At 41.6% G+C, this 17223-nt stretch overlaps 1 protein-coding gene across 3 annotated transcripts in view; it reads left to right on the plus strand.

Annotated features, from left to right (window-relative positions):
- lrrk1 (leucine-rich repeat kinase 1) overlaps nt 1-16576 on the plus strand; it is a 56110-nt gene extending 39534 nt beyond the window's left edge. For all 3 annotated transcript variants that reach the window (XM_069528393.1, XM_069528444.1, XM_069528503.1), the window contains 10 exons: nt 162-299; nt 4545-4739; nt 5357-5508; nt 6936-7053; nt 7800-7916; nt 9684-9881; nt 9992-10206; nt 11292-11735; nt 12676-12777; nt 14238-16576. In XM_069528393.1, the coding sequence (XP_069384494.1) occupies nt 162-299; nt 4545-4739; nt 5357-5508; nt 6936-7053; nt 7800-7916; nt 9684-9881; nt 9992-10206; nt 11292-11735; nt 12676-12777; nt 14238-14415 (1857 nt within the window). In that variant the 3' untranslated portion in view covers nt 14416-16576. The remainder of the gene's footprint in view (nt 1-161; nt 300-4544; nt 4740-5356; nt 5509-6935; nt 7054-7799; nt 7917-9683; nt 9882-9991; nt 10207-11291; nt 11736-12675; nt 12778-14237) is intronic.
- The last annotated feature ends 647 nt before the right edge of the window (nt 16577-17223 follow it).

A 17223-nucleotide genomic window follows, 5' to 3' on the forward strand; every position in this document is an offset into this window, starting at 1 on the left:
CCTGAACTTATTTGATTTGCTTCCCCTGTTTTTACATAATCAAGACAGACATTTGAAATGTGAAAGTGAATCCTATGAACAAAGAAGATTTTTTTTTAAGAAGCACATAGACTTTGTTTCTATCAGTTTTGGTTTTAATTCATTCCTGTGTCCTCCTCTAGGTGCGGGATCCAATCAACATTAAACTATCTGACTATGGTATTTCTCGACAATCTTTCCATGAGGGGGCTCTGGGCGTTGAGGGCACTCCAGGCTACCAGGCTCCTGAGATCCGACCAGGCATTGTGTACGACGAGAAGGTACTGACCCTACTAACCAATGTTATTTGACAGGTGCTACATCAATTTTATGTCTTTGTTGAGCCTGTAAATCAGTCAAATTGGAACCAATGACACACTCTTATCGGCCTCTGTAATATGCCTGAGTTTTTATGTCTCTGAAATAAAATAATGCATACAACATAAAACTATGTTCTTAAATTTGCCTAAATTTATGTCATTATAGGAAGAACTGTGTGTGGACACACATCCCTTTAAACACACAGTGCCGATGCAAATTGATACACAGACGGATACACATAGAGTCAAACAAAATCATCGTATCTAATATTTTGTGAAAACATTTTTGCAGGCGATATCAGTCTGAAGTTTTCACAGACATCAGCAGACACTTTTTCTCCTTTTGGTGATTCTCTCCCAGAGTTTCACTGCAGCCTCCGTCACCTCTGGTTGTTTTGGAGACTTAAGAAAAGTGTGTCTTTTCTGGCTTCCACCTCCGACACAATTGTTTCAATTTCTGCTGTTGTGAAAGTCTTCAGTTTTTCACCTTTTGGGGCCATCTCTTATAAATTCGACTTCTCTGTTAAGCACTCTCTCTTCATGAGACACAAAACAGATGTCCTTTTATGGAGAAATTGTCTTTGAAAAAAAAAAATCATTTAAAATCATCATTATCATCTTCACTTGCATGGTCACCTTCTCACTCCTCATACTGAGAGAAGACACCATAATCTAGATGGAAACTCTCAGTCAGCTCTGATGTTGAAACAACACAGAGCAACATTTAGCAGCCAAGTGTCCACTTACTTTTCAACCCTTGGCACTTGGGCACTTTGCTTGTGACAGTGTTGATAATGTCCCTGTTCTCCATGAGACGTTGTATTTATATTATGTCCATGCCTCACATGGTCTGCATTCCAAACTGAAGACAGGAGGATTAACTCAAAACAAACTCGACTGGGGTTTATTCCAAAGGGCATCACTCATCGCAGCCTCCGTCCGGCCGCTCGCTCTGTTTGACTTTTCCTTTACCTCTGTCACATGTGAAAGTCTTTATAGAGACACTTGATCCTAACGTAGGGCACATGTAGAATTAATAATTAATAATGGACAGTGATCTTTGAAATGGTCAAATTAGTTTGATCCACTCACTGCAGTGTATGTACAGCATGTGCAGCAGGAATGTGTCTGGACTGTGATCTGTTGATGTGCAGTGTTGTGGTGAAGGTGTGAGGATTGAAACAGTTTCAGTGTGTATGGTAATTATCACGCCAGAGGATTTACAGTTAGTGGGATGATTGTTTTGACCGGCTGCTTCCTCCCTGCATCATGTTGCCTTACTGTCTGATTAGTACCACATGTCTGCTTTAATGGCAAAGGAAGAAGACAAACCATAGACTCCTGCAGGTTTTACTATGGCTGCTGTCCCATTACAGTCTTTTTATGCTGAACCTTTTTTTTCATATGGCACAGAAGCCAGAGCTCTCATCTGCTAAAGGTTTTCCTCCAACCAATATCTGAGCAAAGAAAAATCTGCGATATGATGCTAGCTTTCAGTTTTATTTTTAATTATCTACGAGCAAATTCTAAAAACACATTGGTACTGTCATTCTGCCACACTGTTCTGAGGTTCATTATTCAACCCAGTGTAGGCAATGTCTAGCATGGCTAGCTGCACATTGATTAATCTGACCAATCAGACTAATCAGTGATTCATAAGTAGAAGTTTTTCGGTTTTCAGTCAGTCAATCTATAACTATGACAAGAGCCCCAAAAATCTTGTAATGTCTAGTTTTTTAGATTTTTAAATCTTGGTTATACAAATCTAAACGTATCTGGTTTGCAATCATTAAAAATCAAAATAAATAACCACATTGGAGAGGAAGAAGCAAAATAATGTTATACATTGTTTAAGTTTTCTTAAATATCTTTAATAGTGAATAACAAAAATTTGATCAAGTAAATGTTTTGAGCTGAATTCAATGTAACAAACTCAGATTATGGGCATTGTTGGGTGACATGGATGACCCTGGCTGCCCTTAGCTTCCCCTCTCCCCAGGGTAGTTAGCTTTACTGGGGTTTACAGTTTCACTGCTGCCTGCCTCTGGAGAGGAAGCTTTCACAGAGCGGACAAAACGGAGCTTCCTCCTCTATTCATCAGCCCCTCTCTCACAGAGTCGGCTGACCTCAGCCATTCAAACACCCTCCCTCCTCTCCTGAGCGTTAATTTCACTTTTTGATGAGGTTTTACTATTTTAATGAGAAGCTGACAAGGCTGAAGAGAGAATAAATGATGGAGCAAGCAGGAAAGAAGTGAAGAGAATAAAAGAGGAATAAATGAAAAGCAGCTTTATGGCTGATAACTTGCCAACCAGCTGTGAACGTCTGGGGAAGAAATGTATTTGTCCGTTGATCTTTATCTTGACAATGTGCAGGTTAGAAAATCCAAAACATGAATTGTTTGTCATAGTTTGAATGTAATGAAGTGTGTGGTCTGGAAATAATTGAAAAGAATATTTAGCAACATTTAACAACCATTTTGAGTTCAAGGTGAAAACCTTTACATGCAGCCAGGGCTCCATTCATCAGACCTGCTTTAACAAATTAAGATTGACATATGTCATCCAGCTCAAACAATCCTCACACTTATCATCCCGATATCTTTGGTCTTAAAATGCATCAAGGACTTTTAATGTTTATCAAAATAATCTCAATCTCAATATCGGAACTCTTCACATTCTCTTATTGTGAAAAAAAGCCACATGATAGTAAATGAACCAGCACCTTTATGATTGGCTAATGTTTGGCAGACATGGCAATATGGCTAGGAGACATTACAGTGTTTCTGATCCAAGTTTATATTAATCCTCACATACCATATGTATGTCAAAATAATTATTGATCTCTGCATGAACTCCTTATGTCTGTTCTGGCCATGAGTAGATGGCTCTTTACATCTTTACATGCATCAAATATTTTCACAAAAAGAGGCTCAATCTGAAGGAGACCCTTGGATTATTGGACGTGATTGAAATTGAGTTTGACGTGGACTGTCCCTAATAGTCTTTAGTAGAAAGGTCCATCTAAATGAATGGATTCATTTTCCTTGTTGAATAAGGCAACCATTGTTGCCTCGTGACTATTGTGGTCTGTGAATGTTGTCAGCAGTGTTCTCATTATTCTGTTCCAGTGGTGTTTATCTACTCCACTCCTCGGCTTCTGTCTTTGATTTGTCCCCTGACTGTGTATAATACACTGGGTTGTCATGCCACATAATTTAATAAGTCTATATCTAAATCAGAGTCTGAAGAAAATATGCAGGTTATGTAGCACTGGAATTTCAGATATATTGTTAAAGAACCTCGAGTCTATGTAGCGACATTTCAAACTGTCTGCAAAACGAAGGGTGAAAAGATTCGAGACTAATCAAACTAAGGTCAGGAGAACATCCTTTTATGACTATGTCATTGTTTTCCATAGCCCCTGCGACGCCATACCATACCACAGACCTCAAGTGTATCTGGAGCCATGACCAAGTGATATCACCTCAAAAGTAGCAATTTTTGGCGTTGCACGACTGTTTACCTCTACAGTTATTCTGGGAATTCCCAGAGAAGCTGACTCCCCCAGTCACTATCTATGACCACTCAGAGCAGGAATCCACTGGGGTATTTCAGTCCTCAGATAATAAGTTCCCAGGATGAGATGAATGAGGAAAGTTAATCTTTGCTTTATAAACAAACATTTTGTATTTGAGTCAAGAGCCACTGCAAACAAAAGGAAAAAGCCAAGGTCCAAGAAAAATGTCAAAGATTGAGGGGGATAAGACAGAGTTGTGTTGCTGTTGGGTATTTGTCAATCAATGTCTCCACTGCCATGTATTCAACTGCTGATTAGTGGAGTATCATAGTCCCCCGGTCTTCTGGCATATAAATACAGTAGACTGTATTTTTACATGGGATTTGACGATGCAGTGTTGCAATTTGTTTACAAACCCTTCTCTTACTGTATTCCTCATATTCATGTTTACTTCTTCTTTGCTCCAATGCCGCCACATGGATTATATCAGTTTCACATCAACATTCCTGACATGTGTTAACATGCCCCAAGCCACACATTCATTTCAACCCAAGGCTGTTTCATGTGTGAAAACATTGCATACATATCTGACTGGAGGTCTGACCGACCTCCTCTGATGTACTTCTGTAACCCAACCTCGTTGTTCCTTTTTTTTTTTTCTCTCATCATCATCATGGCTGTCTCAAGGTGGACATGTTCTCCTATGGCATGGTGCTGTATGAGCTGCTGTCAGGACGAAGGCCGGCACTGGGCCAGCACCAGCTTCAGATAGCTAAGAAGCTCTCTAAGGGCATACGGCCAGTGCTGGGCAGTCCAGAGGAGGTTCAGTTCCACTGTCTCCACAGCCTGCTGACTGAATGCTGGGACACCAAGCCCGAGAAAGTGAGTCTCCCGGCCTTTTTTTTGTTTTTTTGTGGACACTAATCAATCAGTCTTTGGGCACTGTGCTGTAAGGATAGCGGTGAAGCCAGAAACCCATGAAAAGCCATTAAGAAACATACTTGAATAATTATCATTCACCAGCACAAGGACGCAGGGTCATTACTTATTGTGAAAAAAAAATATTGTCTAATAAAATGATAATGAGTCTTATTGTGAAGTGCCCTGCAGTAACTCCTCCCTATTCACTGGCAAAGATGCTTCCAATACAAGAAAGGGAGCGGTTCTGTCTGCAGCCCTTCACAACAGCAATACAATTGCTGCTCATCATTATGAAGTAAATATTTATTGCACAATGTAATTACTATAGCCACTGGCCTATATTAGTCCCCTGTAAGCTTTTTTTAATCATGCAGTGTTCTCTGCTCCTCAGGTGTAAGACTTTGAGGAAGATAAAAAGCTTGATTTGTAGCAGAAATTACGATGGGCTCTTAAATGTTCCCCTTCAGCTGTTGGTAGCTTCCACAAGTAACAGAAATGGTGCCTTGATCATAGCAATGGCATTAGGAGTTGTTCAAATTTGGATTCTTACGTGTGTGTTTGTGTGTGTTTGTGCGCAGAGGCCGGTGGCCATGCAGTGTGTGAGGCAGATGCAGGAGCCCAGCTTCCCCTGCCTCAGGTTTATGTTGTCCTGTGACAGCCAATCGCAGCTCTTCCTGTCCCAGCAGCAGGGACACAGCGCTGTGTTCTGGTGCGGAGAAAAGGATGACAGGTTTGTCTCAAGTACCTACTGTAAATGCTAATACCTAATGTTTTTAATTCAGTTTAAACTATGAATAACAGACTGACATATATTTTTCCCTTCACAGACCTGTCCCACTTTTCACACATTTAACTTAGTGTTAATATGGAACATTTTATCTGCAAATTTGCTATAGAAAAGATGCATTTTAAAATATAGGGATGTCCCACTTTCATTGTTTGCATCAATGTCTGTACTCTATCTTCTCAGATCCATTCTTTACTGCTGTGGTTTCTTGTAAACATTCTTTTGAGAAGCATAGTTGGTGTTGGACCGATATTAACTGAATGCTGAAAAGGCAGTTTGTGCCCGACCTGAGCACTTTGAATGTGTGGTCCATTGAAGAAATGTCACTGAAATGGAAACAAATAAAACAATTGGCTTGAGAGGTCTAGATTCACTCTCATACTAACTGATACTTCCATAAAAAATTTAATTTGCTGTATTGAGTCTGACTTGATGCAAATGGATCGAAGCTTATTTATTAAATCTTCTGATGGCCGAGTGTCACTACAGGTCTTTCTGGTGACCTGGTGATTGATTTACTGGATGCTGTATATGAGCATGACAGTGGTGAAAACTCTAGATGAATTTTAGCTGCATGAACACATCATACACACTCATCCATTCCTTCAGTCCTGTTCCCTCTGAGCGTTAACCCTCAGCTCAGCCTCTCGCTCCAGCTCATTAACTGGGATGAGGATAACTGCACTTTACTTGGACCTCCTCTGCGAAGACTCCCCCCCGTTCACTGAACAAGTCATGTTCATGAAATGAGTTTGAGACTTTGTGACATGGAGCATTTACCTGCTGAAAGTAACCATCACAAGATGATAAATGGTGGCTACTAAGGGATGAGCAATCAGATGAACTGTAAATTTAAACAGAGATTGATGTTGAAGACAGAGTGTGATATGAAATACATTCATTACTCTACCACCAGCAGCCTAGACTTTTAACAAGTGGCTGTTTGTCTCTATGGATTCTTGCTGTTGACTCCAGATAGTGTCTCTATCATCTGAAGCCCAAATCCAGACTCATCCAACCAGGCTTCGTTTGTCAGCTGTCCGGTGTCGTGGTTATTTGAGTGACTGTCGCCCTTTTTGTCAGCTCCAACCAGTCTGATCTTTCCCCTCTGACCTCTCTCACCAACAAGGCATGAGTTCTGGACACATCTCAACTTTGGTTGAAGCAAACAGTAAACAAATGCCCTGACATGTTTAATCTGCAGAACCGACTTGTTTCCTGGTTTTTGTTGCTTTGATTCTGAGTATAAACACTTGAAACGGTTGTTTGTGAAAATCCAAAGAGATCAACAGTTTGAAGAAACCGAAACCAGTGTCTGATCGTGTCATGTGACTGTGTCTTCTCCGTGTATTGCTGTGTGCGCTGAGCAGGAACTACAGTGTGGTGAACGTGGAGAAGGGTCAGCTGGAGGTAAAGAGGATGTCGTGCCCAGGTGGCCGAATCAGCTGTCAGATGAAGATGTGCAACACACTGTGGATGGCCACTGAGGTACACACCATGTCGTGGAACAAATTCTTGTTCTTCTCAAACTTAGACTGCTGCAGAAAATCCACTATACCAGGAACACTATACCTTTTAATTTAGCTTCCCAGGAAATGTACCGATTTCATAGTAATATTGTTGAAAATACTTGTCTGTCTATTCATATGGCAGCCAGTTGTTCTATGAACTGTGCGGAAGCCAGCCCAGTGTTTTTTCTATCCACAAACGGCTGGATGATGACCAGTATGTGATACAGTGAAAATCACATGAACACACTTAAAAAGTCTGATTTGTTGAGAACTACTTCTTCTTTTAGGAGATTTAAAAAAAAAACAACAACTTTGAACCAGATGGGAGCTGATTAAAAAAGAGCCCTGGAGTCAGACTGGTTCTGTAGTGCATGTGTAGCAGCTGCAGAAACATTGCTCGCAGGCTGAAGAACACTCCTCACAGCAGGAATCAGGATGTGCGCATTTATTTTCTATAAGGAGTAGCACAGGGTTCAATAAAAACACAATGACTCACTCAGATCTCAGCACAAAAGTTTCTTTATGCCCATGTTGTCCTCCTACAACAGGTAACCCAGAACTTTTATAAAGATTCAATACAAAGGTTCTCAGATTATCTGATTGATTTTGATGGCAGAGAATGTTACACTCAGATTTTAGGAACGTTCACAAAATAAATAAAAACATAATTACCCTACACAAGTGTTTTATTATTGTCCTCTTGCATGTGTTTTTTTACCACAGGAGCAGGAGGTTTTCATCTACAGTCTGAAGGACATGTGTCCGCTCAGTCAACCCCAGAAACACTTCTCCTGTCCTGCCATCATCACCTGCTTGTTCCCTGTTCCAGCAGGAGAACAGGTACAGCTGCTCACACACTCACACTTGTGTCGTTTGCTGTTTGTGCACATAAATAAGTAATCCAAGTTTTTGCCTCAAATGAATCATTTTATCATCCAAAACACATGTCGTTTTTTTTGTGCTGCAGAATTACTGCATCTCAATTGTCAGCAGTGATGAGATGCTGCTTTGCACTGTCGGGCTGTGATTATACATGTCGGCCTGAATAAAATCAAAATTCCCAAATTTCCGGAATAGCTCAGTCCCCATTTCTGTAACTCCTCTAGCTTAGCACAGGGCAGAACTGAACACTGTCAGGTTTACATGGAGACCTCAGCAGCACAGGGTTCAATCAATCAAGACATTAAATGCAACTTTTCTACTAATTTATCAATGAATTCATCTGTGATGAACCAAAGAAATGAAATCACTTCATCAAACCATTGGGTGAGTTATTTAGGTTGATGAGTTTTAGGTTGTTTTCTTTTTTTACTGTCAGATCAATCTACAAAAAAGGCAACCTTGTAAACTCGTGCATCCATATCAGAGCACCACTACCCTCCCCCCACCCCACCACTCACACTCCTCCCACCCGCCCTGAGAGGTGAAAGCTTCCCTGTCTCTCATAATTACCCTAAAACAACTCACTGCCAGGAGCAGCGACACAACGACTGTGAGTGCGAGACACCACAAAATACTTTTGTGGGAAAAGTTGTTTTATGGTCTGTGCGGCCGCGCCCCCCTCTGACCTCTGACCTGCAGTCCTGCTACCGGTCGCTACTGCTGCACCCTGGTTACCTTTTGAAGTGTACGAGATTGAATCCAGGTGTTATCGGGGCGGGTGGTGCTAGAGGGGCTCAACTGTCCGAAGTGTAATGACTGGTATCGATGAGTGCAATGAAATGTGTACGATTGATTGATACCTTGAAGTTAATTTTAATGAGCCAAACAGTAATGAAATGTAATAACATCTTTAGATTGATTAGCAAAATTTATACTGTATATTCATTTTTCACATTGCAGTGTATTTAGGTGGAATTTACATGTCACATTAAGACAGCAATTAGTTTAAAGAAGAAGGAAATCAGGTTAATGCTTTAACAAAAGCTCAGTTAAATATACTTTGAACATTTGTGCAGTGTGTAAATAGACACTATACATGCATGTGTGTAAATAATGATTCTGGCAGTGCATCTGCAATTCTCTGCTATTCAAAATCTCTACTGAAGTTTGGTTGAAGTCAATATTAAGGCTTGACTTGAACAAATCTAATAGGAATATTTGTCTTGGTAGTATCATGTCTGTTAGTTGCAAGTATAAATACTAGGACCCACCTGTTCCCCACATCACAACAAATAAACACTGTTAACTGAGCGTTTTGTTCGACTGTCAAAAAATAAAAACCACTGAAGCTTCTAATCATCTAAATGATGATTTAGAATTTTGTGCAGATGATCCTCATCGGTGTTACTGTTTTCTCCTGACTCGGCAAAAAACACCAAATAAAGTCACATGTCTTGTTATGCAGCACAACGTCTCAAAAGTGAACAGCCCTCTGAACCAACATGTAGACATGAGGCAAACATCATTCTATTGTGAGAATCCTGGACTTTGAGCTGATTATTCAATCAAGCAATCACATTTTACTTGTATAGCCCATATTCACAAATCACAATTTAACTCATAGGGCTTAACAAGGTGTGACATCTTCTGTCCCTGACAAGAGTAATGAAGGGCAAAACAATAGTAAAATGTCCATGTAAATAGATTTGTGCCTCACCTGTTCAGAGCCTGGGCAGAATGTTTGCTGGGATGTCTGACGGCCTGGTGGCAGTGTACAGCCTGGTGGAGGACCTTCCTCTGGAGGGGGAAACCTACCTGTGTTCACACACCATCAACAAAACCACGTTTGGTCTGAAGGACTCAGATCCCAGGCAGAGACCCTACCCAGTCAGGAGCATGGCTCTGGTCAGCCGTGGCTCCCAGGTGAGCACGTTTTCACTGAGGAATCTTTTCAGCGTCACATCATGTTTGATAAGTCACCAACAAGTTGCTTAATAAACTGTTGTTCCCGTCTCTGTCTGTGTGTTTATCAGTTATGGTTTTCCAATGGTCCTGGTTTGCTGGTCATCGACTGTCTGAGTCTTCAGGCAGTTCAAAGGCTGGAGCCCTACGACCCACCGTCTTCCATCGTATCCATGGCAACCAGCTTCAGTCTTTGGGGAGAGGAGGCCGTGTGGACCCTGGACGACCACATAAACTCCCTGCTGCTCTACCACGCTGCCTCCTATGAGCTCTGTGCCAAGTACTGGTGAGTGGAGCTTTAACGTACAGGGCTGCCACATCAACTGGTGCAGGTTCTGAGATGGAAAATCAAATGAAATGAAGACTTTATAAAGATCATTACCTGGAAACGAGTGAATCCCTGGAGTCATTTACAATCATTTCTGCCGCACCAACATGAAGTGGGTGGATATAATTGTCTGATGTTGGTGTATCACAGATATATAAGGATTAGTTTACAATATACAGTATGTGAGTTCAGAGTTGGCAGATACTTGTTTTTACTCCAAGTAGTAATTGAGGGCTGCACATATTGATGATTGTAATCTTTTTAAACACACAATCATGATTCAGGATTAGAGCTGCGATCCTTCCTCCCTAATTTGAAGTATCCAGACTATAACCAGTCTGTGCAGTAATCTGTTTGCACTGTTCAAAGCACAATATTACATTAAAGACACTGGCAGATTACCATGCAACTAAAATGTGCATCAGTGTCTTAAATCCCATGTTGTTGTCAGTTTTAAACAGCCCTGTGTCCACAGCTAGTCAGAATGAACTGCCTCAGTATGCATCATTTGCTTATTTAATATTATTTTTTTCTTGACCTCGTGAAATACAGATGATTCAGGTTGTAACACTGAATATGACTTTCCCTTCAGATGCTTCCTTTTAAGTTGGTTGAATCAATTAGCTGTATTATCTATGGAAGTCTTACCCGACAACGTGCACAACCTTTGTAATGTACAGAGCTGAAGCACTGACCAACCCGACTGATGACTGTTTTTCAAAAATGCCACATATAAAAGAGACTGTGTGAGAGAGGAGACAGACTTTGGTCAATCAGCACAGCCATTGTTCTAGAGAGTGTGTTTGCTGGTTTGTGAGCGCTGCATGGATCCACATTATTAGAGGAGATAAAGTGTAAATGTCATAAACTTATCGTCACCATGAGGTTGTAAGAGGACAAGCTAAGAAACCAGAGATTTCAGTGGCGACAGAATATCCAAACTTTTAGCTGCAGAGAAAAAAGCTTTCTGGATTTAACAGTTTCTTATAGTTTGAGATGAGCTACGTTCAATCAGCTGTTTTTTTGTTCATATCACGTTTCAGCTGCAGCGACAACACTCCTCTCCGAGATGTCTTCACTGTGCAGCGTCCTGCAGGGGTTACCCCGGTGATGGCCACTGACCTCAAGACCACGAACCAAGAAGATAATGTGGAATGGACTACTGGAGAAGTGACATTGATCTACAGTGAGGAGGCGGGCACTCAGATCATCCAGCACCAGGACTCTCTGACAGACTACTGTTCCATATTATCCAACTGCTCCCTGGAGCCACCGCGTTCGGACTGTTCCAGCGATGTCGACCTCGGCTCGTCAGCCACCCACAGCCACGTGGCATCATCGGCTGACCAGGAAGAGACAGGCAGTGCCAAGGACCAGCAGGCATCCACCAATCCTGATCCGGACTCAGCAGAGATCGTGAACCCCACAGTGCCTCAGCTGCAAGCCTTCAGTGTGCTGCCTGTCAATGGGACTCTGTGGATCCCCAGGTACAAACAGTCAACACCTAATAAACACCACACAGACAGCAGCTATGATTTAGAGTTACAGCAGCAAGTGAATATGATGCAGCGTAAATGAGGACAGAGTAAATAAAGGTATTAATACCACACATCTGCAGCATCAGAGTTTTAAAAGCTTGGTAAACAAGTATCAGACTGGACCTTTTACACAGTGTTAGTAGAGAGATAAATGCATAAACACATACTGAAAAAATAAATATATATTTATTATTAACACATAAATCTTTAAGACAAAATACATTTTCTGTGTTTACTGGATATAATTGACATAAGCTGATAAACAGAGAGATAAACATTCCGGTTCTTGCACCATTAAAACCTGAGGATTTTTTGGGCCTTTAAACCCTTTTCCAACGTGTCAGTCGCTTGATAGAAATCATTTGTCGATTCCACTTAATCAAAACCAATAATTACTATTAATAGGAAGTCACTGCACTGCACGAGCTGTAACTAAACTTTTAGAGATAAGGTTTTGAGACATTTGAGCTGACCGTCTATATATATATATATATATATATTTAGACGCTGCACAACTATAGATGGTCAGATTTAATTAGCTTCCAAGTTGACCTTTCACATGAACAATGACCAGACCCTCTCAAACCCACCATACCCAACAGTCACTGTTGCTACATAACCAGTAAAAATGAAGCCTAATTTAAAACTATCCTGAACATCAACATAAAAATCTCATAAACCAAGTTAGAACATTAACAACATCACTAAAATAAAAACTAAAAGAAGCTTTATTCAACTAAGATACTTAACAGTCGCATGCCCCTGACACATTAACTTGAATTCATCAAACTGCTGTTGCAGCCTCTTCCAGTCCTTTAACTCACTGTTTCTTATATGCAATAAAAAGTTGTATGTTCAGCACAGTGCTGTGTGTTTTGTTGTCCACCAGGCGTGGAGGTGACGTGATTGTCATCGAGATGCAGTCACATGGCGATCAGCTGATGGGGCGTGTCATCGCAGTCCTCAGTCCTCCTGGATGTTCCTCTTTAGGGTGAGTTCATTTCCTGTTCAGGGGTTCAGAGCAGCGCTCTTCACCAAACGTGACGTGGGATTTGAGTGAATTGGATTTTATTTTTGCACAGACTTAGTAAGTACTCTTGTCTCAATCTATATAAGAATAAATTCTTCCAATATCTCTGTCTTGATTTGACTCTTTAAATTAATAAATGAATTAGACCCCCAGTGGTGCTGCACTCTCCCTCTTCATGTTTTTTTATATATTTTGTTTTCTTCTGCTTGAGATGAGATGGATTTGATTTCTTAAGAATATATTTTATGTCCAATTAACATTAGGAACTGTGTTTTGTTGTGTGTAGTTATAAGGCTTCATGTTATTTCTGTATTCATATTAAAGGTGAGTGAGTGCTTCCCTTCACCTGCATGGAGCCCACTTAGAGCTCTGCTCGAAGCCCTTCACCCCTGGGGGAGGACGGCCAAAGAGCTATATGTCAACTTACTGATGCAGCCTCAATAAAGCATAGCGTAGAAAGATCCTTCATCATGTACTTATGTTGCTTCGCTGGGCCTGTAATTATTCCTGTAAAGCAGCCAGCAGCTGGTCCTGTGCAGAAAGGACTTCTGTGTGAGCCTCAACAAAGGGGCCTGGCCTTTTAGCAACAGGCAATAAAAGGGCCACCTAAAATGGGACCCTAATAAGCAGTTATTACATGGTGCACCTGTAACAGTGGCGACATGTTGGGAGGTCATAGCAGGGGTCAATGGAGGGGTCGTGAGGCCTGCGGGCCTTCTTTTATAGTTCATACCTGCTGATGTTGTTCTGACATCACGCTGCCCGACCACTCTGACTGGGCTGTGTTACCCCAACACAAATGTGGCATCATCGTTTAATGTGTTTGTCAGAGTACTTGTGGCCTTGACATCTCCTCGAGCTCTCTGTGTCGTCACGGAGAGCAGCCTCGCCGGCCTGTGGCGGTGATCACGTGGCTGTATATCACAGAACTGAAGAGGATAATGATACACCTCAGAAAGATGAAACAACAATGGAAGAACATAATTCAGGGTTGTTCTGAATGATACATGGGTGGCTGAGCTCAGGATACAGGGTCACCAGACCTTTCTTCCTCCCAGAATGCTTTGTGTCACATCCTTCATAAATTAGACTGAGTTCAAAAGAAGACTTGTCCCATGTACAGTGTATAACCTTGTTCTTTGACCGTTTGAGCAGAAAAGTGCAGGAGTTTATTTCTTAACCAGCTCTTAAACAAACAGTAACTTCAGTGCCGACAGTATATTCAGAATCCTCCGTGGCTTTCCAACAAGCCGCTTCCTTGAACTGCCCTCCAGTTTCCAGGAAAAGCTAATTACAGTGCAGGGAGATGTCCCACCAACTTTAGCTCCCTCTCCGCTCTGCATCACTCTCCCTTTCTCCGCGCAGATCGATCTCTTTTTTCGCGTCCCTCACTCCCTCCCTCTACTCTCCCTTTCTCTCAGGATCCTGGAGGAGGCAGCAGTAGTGGCAAAGGACACAGTTGTATGTGGCTTTCATAAGGAAAACATGGAGTGGTGCCTGTGTGTCTGGAGGGGCTGGGGCTGCCACGAGCTCGAAGTCTTCTACCAGTCCTACGAGGAACTGGGCCGCTTGGAGACCAGCATGAGGAAAAGAAGGTAGCTGTTGTGCTGCGGCTGCAAGGCACAGAATCGCAGCTCTGTATGAAGGGGGAGCTGAGGGGAATACACGCCGACAGACTGCCAGTGTTCAGAGCAGGGGGGGTGGCCGAATGCTGACATCAGTGCAACGCAGGAGGAGGTGGAGGTCTGCTGTAAGGGCTGAGCCTCAAGCTGTGCACAGTGGTTATATCCTCTCACTACATACCTCAGCACCAGTAATATATTAGGAAAGATCAGTCATCTCCGAGCACACGTGAGAGACCACAAAGCTGAGTCACAGAACAAAACCTACATGCTGAGAGACTTTACTTCATCACAGTGGTTTTAATGCTGCATTGTCATGTTTAGAGATGTATTTGCTCTCTGGCTATATGACTATGATTTCAGTTGAACATGTGTTGGACTGTTTGAGTCTTGTTCCAGCTGCAGCAGCTCTGTTCTTCATTCTTTGTGTCTATTTCAGTCTTTCTTCTTTTAACTGCTCTAGTCCACAGCGTTATGTCCTTTGCATGGACACCGGATGTCGGGGACATTCTTATGGGACAAGGACTCTGTTTTATAATGAGCTGGGATTAAGCTGCTGGTAAACAGCTGTGTAGTAGAAACAGACAGCAGTTTGTCGATGTGTGGACGACACTCACACAATCAGAACACAATGTTCCTCTCTTTTCCAGTATATTTTAGCCTTAAACCATTCCATGTGAATCTGCATGCCAGCCACAGCTCCCACTGTCTCCAGAGTGGCCTCCGAGCAGAAAAATCACATCTGGATTCTGTGCAACATGATGCAACACACCAGTCGTTCTCAGCTTTTATCAGGTTCAACCCTTTCTTTAAAACAAAGCTGCATGTTGTCATCAGACTGCAGTGTGTCCCTCTCTTCCTTTGGCATCGTATTTAGTGGAGAACCATTCCCTAAAATGTCCCTCTATTAAATATTAGTTTTCAGTATTCCTGGTTTGCCTTCACATCACCCTCACATGCACAGGAAAAGATGCAGCACCCACTGGACAAGAGGCTTGTGCATTTTACAGAAAATAACACTAGCTCAGTGAAGCCATGTTGAACTGTTCTTCTTTATTAAAACAATATGCTGTGGTTGATTTGTTTTGCTATGAACAGATGCACCAGTTGTTCCGATTCTGATATATTTCTGCCAGACTAACTGACCAGGAGGTGTCGGCCACCCTCAGCGGTCAATTCAATCAAATGAATAAAAAAAATACACTGTCACCACTAGGAACCACAAGCGTCAACAAATCAACCACAACAATCAGCATGACTTCAATTTACAGCAGCCATCAGTGTTTGTAGATTATCATTTTGATGTTGAATTCCCCAAAATTCATGCATGACATGGTTTAGCATCAGATTATACCAGTATGGAACATCTGGGCTTTTCAGAAACTTTAATGAAAGAAACCTGCTGTAGAAAAAACCCACTGAGTTATAGATGTTAGTGAAAAAGAGTCTGTCACAACAGGGGGACACTTAATGGCTAGCTGATAACGATGTCTTTAGCTGAACCAGGCTCAAACAGAATATAACACCACATCTGATGACATGGAATCCTTCAGTTAAACAAATCAAAACATCTGGATTATCACCAAAAATGACTAACGCATAAGATGCTGTGACAGAAGAGTGTTGCGGAGCTATTGCCTGCAGCAGCTCTGTCTGCAAGAGAAACAAGGAAAAAGACAGGAAGACAGGAGGAGGGGAAATGAACCTGAAAGAGTGAAGTACTGAGTCACACGGAACTAATGCAAATTTTATCAGATGAGGTCTGTTTGGTGAAATATTTTATTTTATATATTTTAAAATTGTATTTTTTTTAACTTTGGGTGAACTATTTGTTGTTGTTTGAATTGTGTGGTTCCAGTGTGAACATCTGAGCACCACTGTAGCAGATCATTACTCCCCACATGGTTTTTATGTATTTAAATGATTTGGGTTTTTTCAGCCATATAGTTTTGATGACAAGTGATTGAACATTTACAGTTCTACAGTGGCCCGTGAAGAAGTGTATATAGTCCATACCAGCCTCAGAGTGAGGCAGACATTATTTATTTATCAGAATGTATAATGAAGTATGTTAATATGGGAGTTGTAACGCATCACTGTACAATTTAGTACTGAATAAAGTTCTTATTATAAATCTGTTACATTTTTAAAAGTTCCCTGTTTGAACGCTCGTCTGCGTTCATGGACTGTACACACAGAGAGAGAGAGAGAGACGCCTCCTCTGATGGAGGGATGATGACAGATGGGAGAAGGAAGCTGATAACATGGCTCCTGCTTGGTATGAGCAACATAAGGGGCTGCCTCCTGCACTGAAACTTGGCCAAGCTTTCTCCCCGATGACTGGAAGAGTCTCATGTTCAGCGTGTATCCACTGAAGAAATTTATTTCAGCAATTCACTCAGACATGAAAGAGGAGAACACAATGAATCAAATCCAATACAGCTATAAGCCAGCTCTTATAAAACGAGTTATGTGACGTGTGATCTTAACTTTCTGCAGATAAACAGAAAAACTACACAACTGAAAACATCTGTGTACAACAGACCTGCAGCAAGCATCTATTATAACGGTCAGCTTAGTCAGAAAGGTGAATAAAATCCCCCTGTTCATATGTTTAATATAATACAGGTTTTACACTATAGTCTACACTGCTGGCTACTGTCAAGCAGGGTTTATTCTAAGCCTGCCTCATACATATCATGGTACTACACGTTTAAAGGAGACTACACTGAGCTCATATGACTATCATATACTACACTGACTTGCAGTGGGGAGAATGGTGCCT

The sequence above is a fragment of the Paralichthys olivaceus genome, chromosome 1 (genome assembly GCF_024713975.1).
Source record: "Paralichthys olivaceus isolate ysfri-2021 chromosome 1, ASM2471397v2, whole genome shotgun sequence".
Taxonomy (NCBI): domain Eukaryota; kingdom Metazoa; phylum Chordata; class Actinopteri; order Pleuronectiformes; family Paralichthyidae; genus Paralichthys; species Paralichthys olivaceus.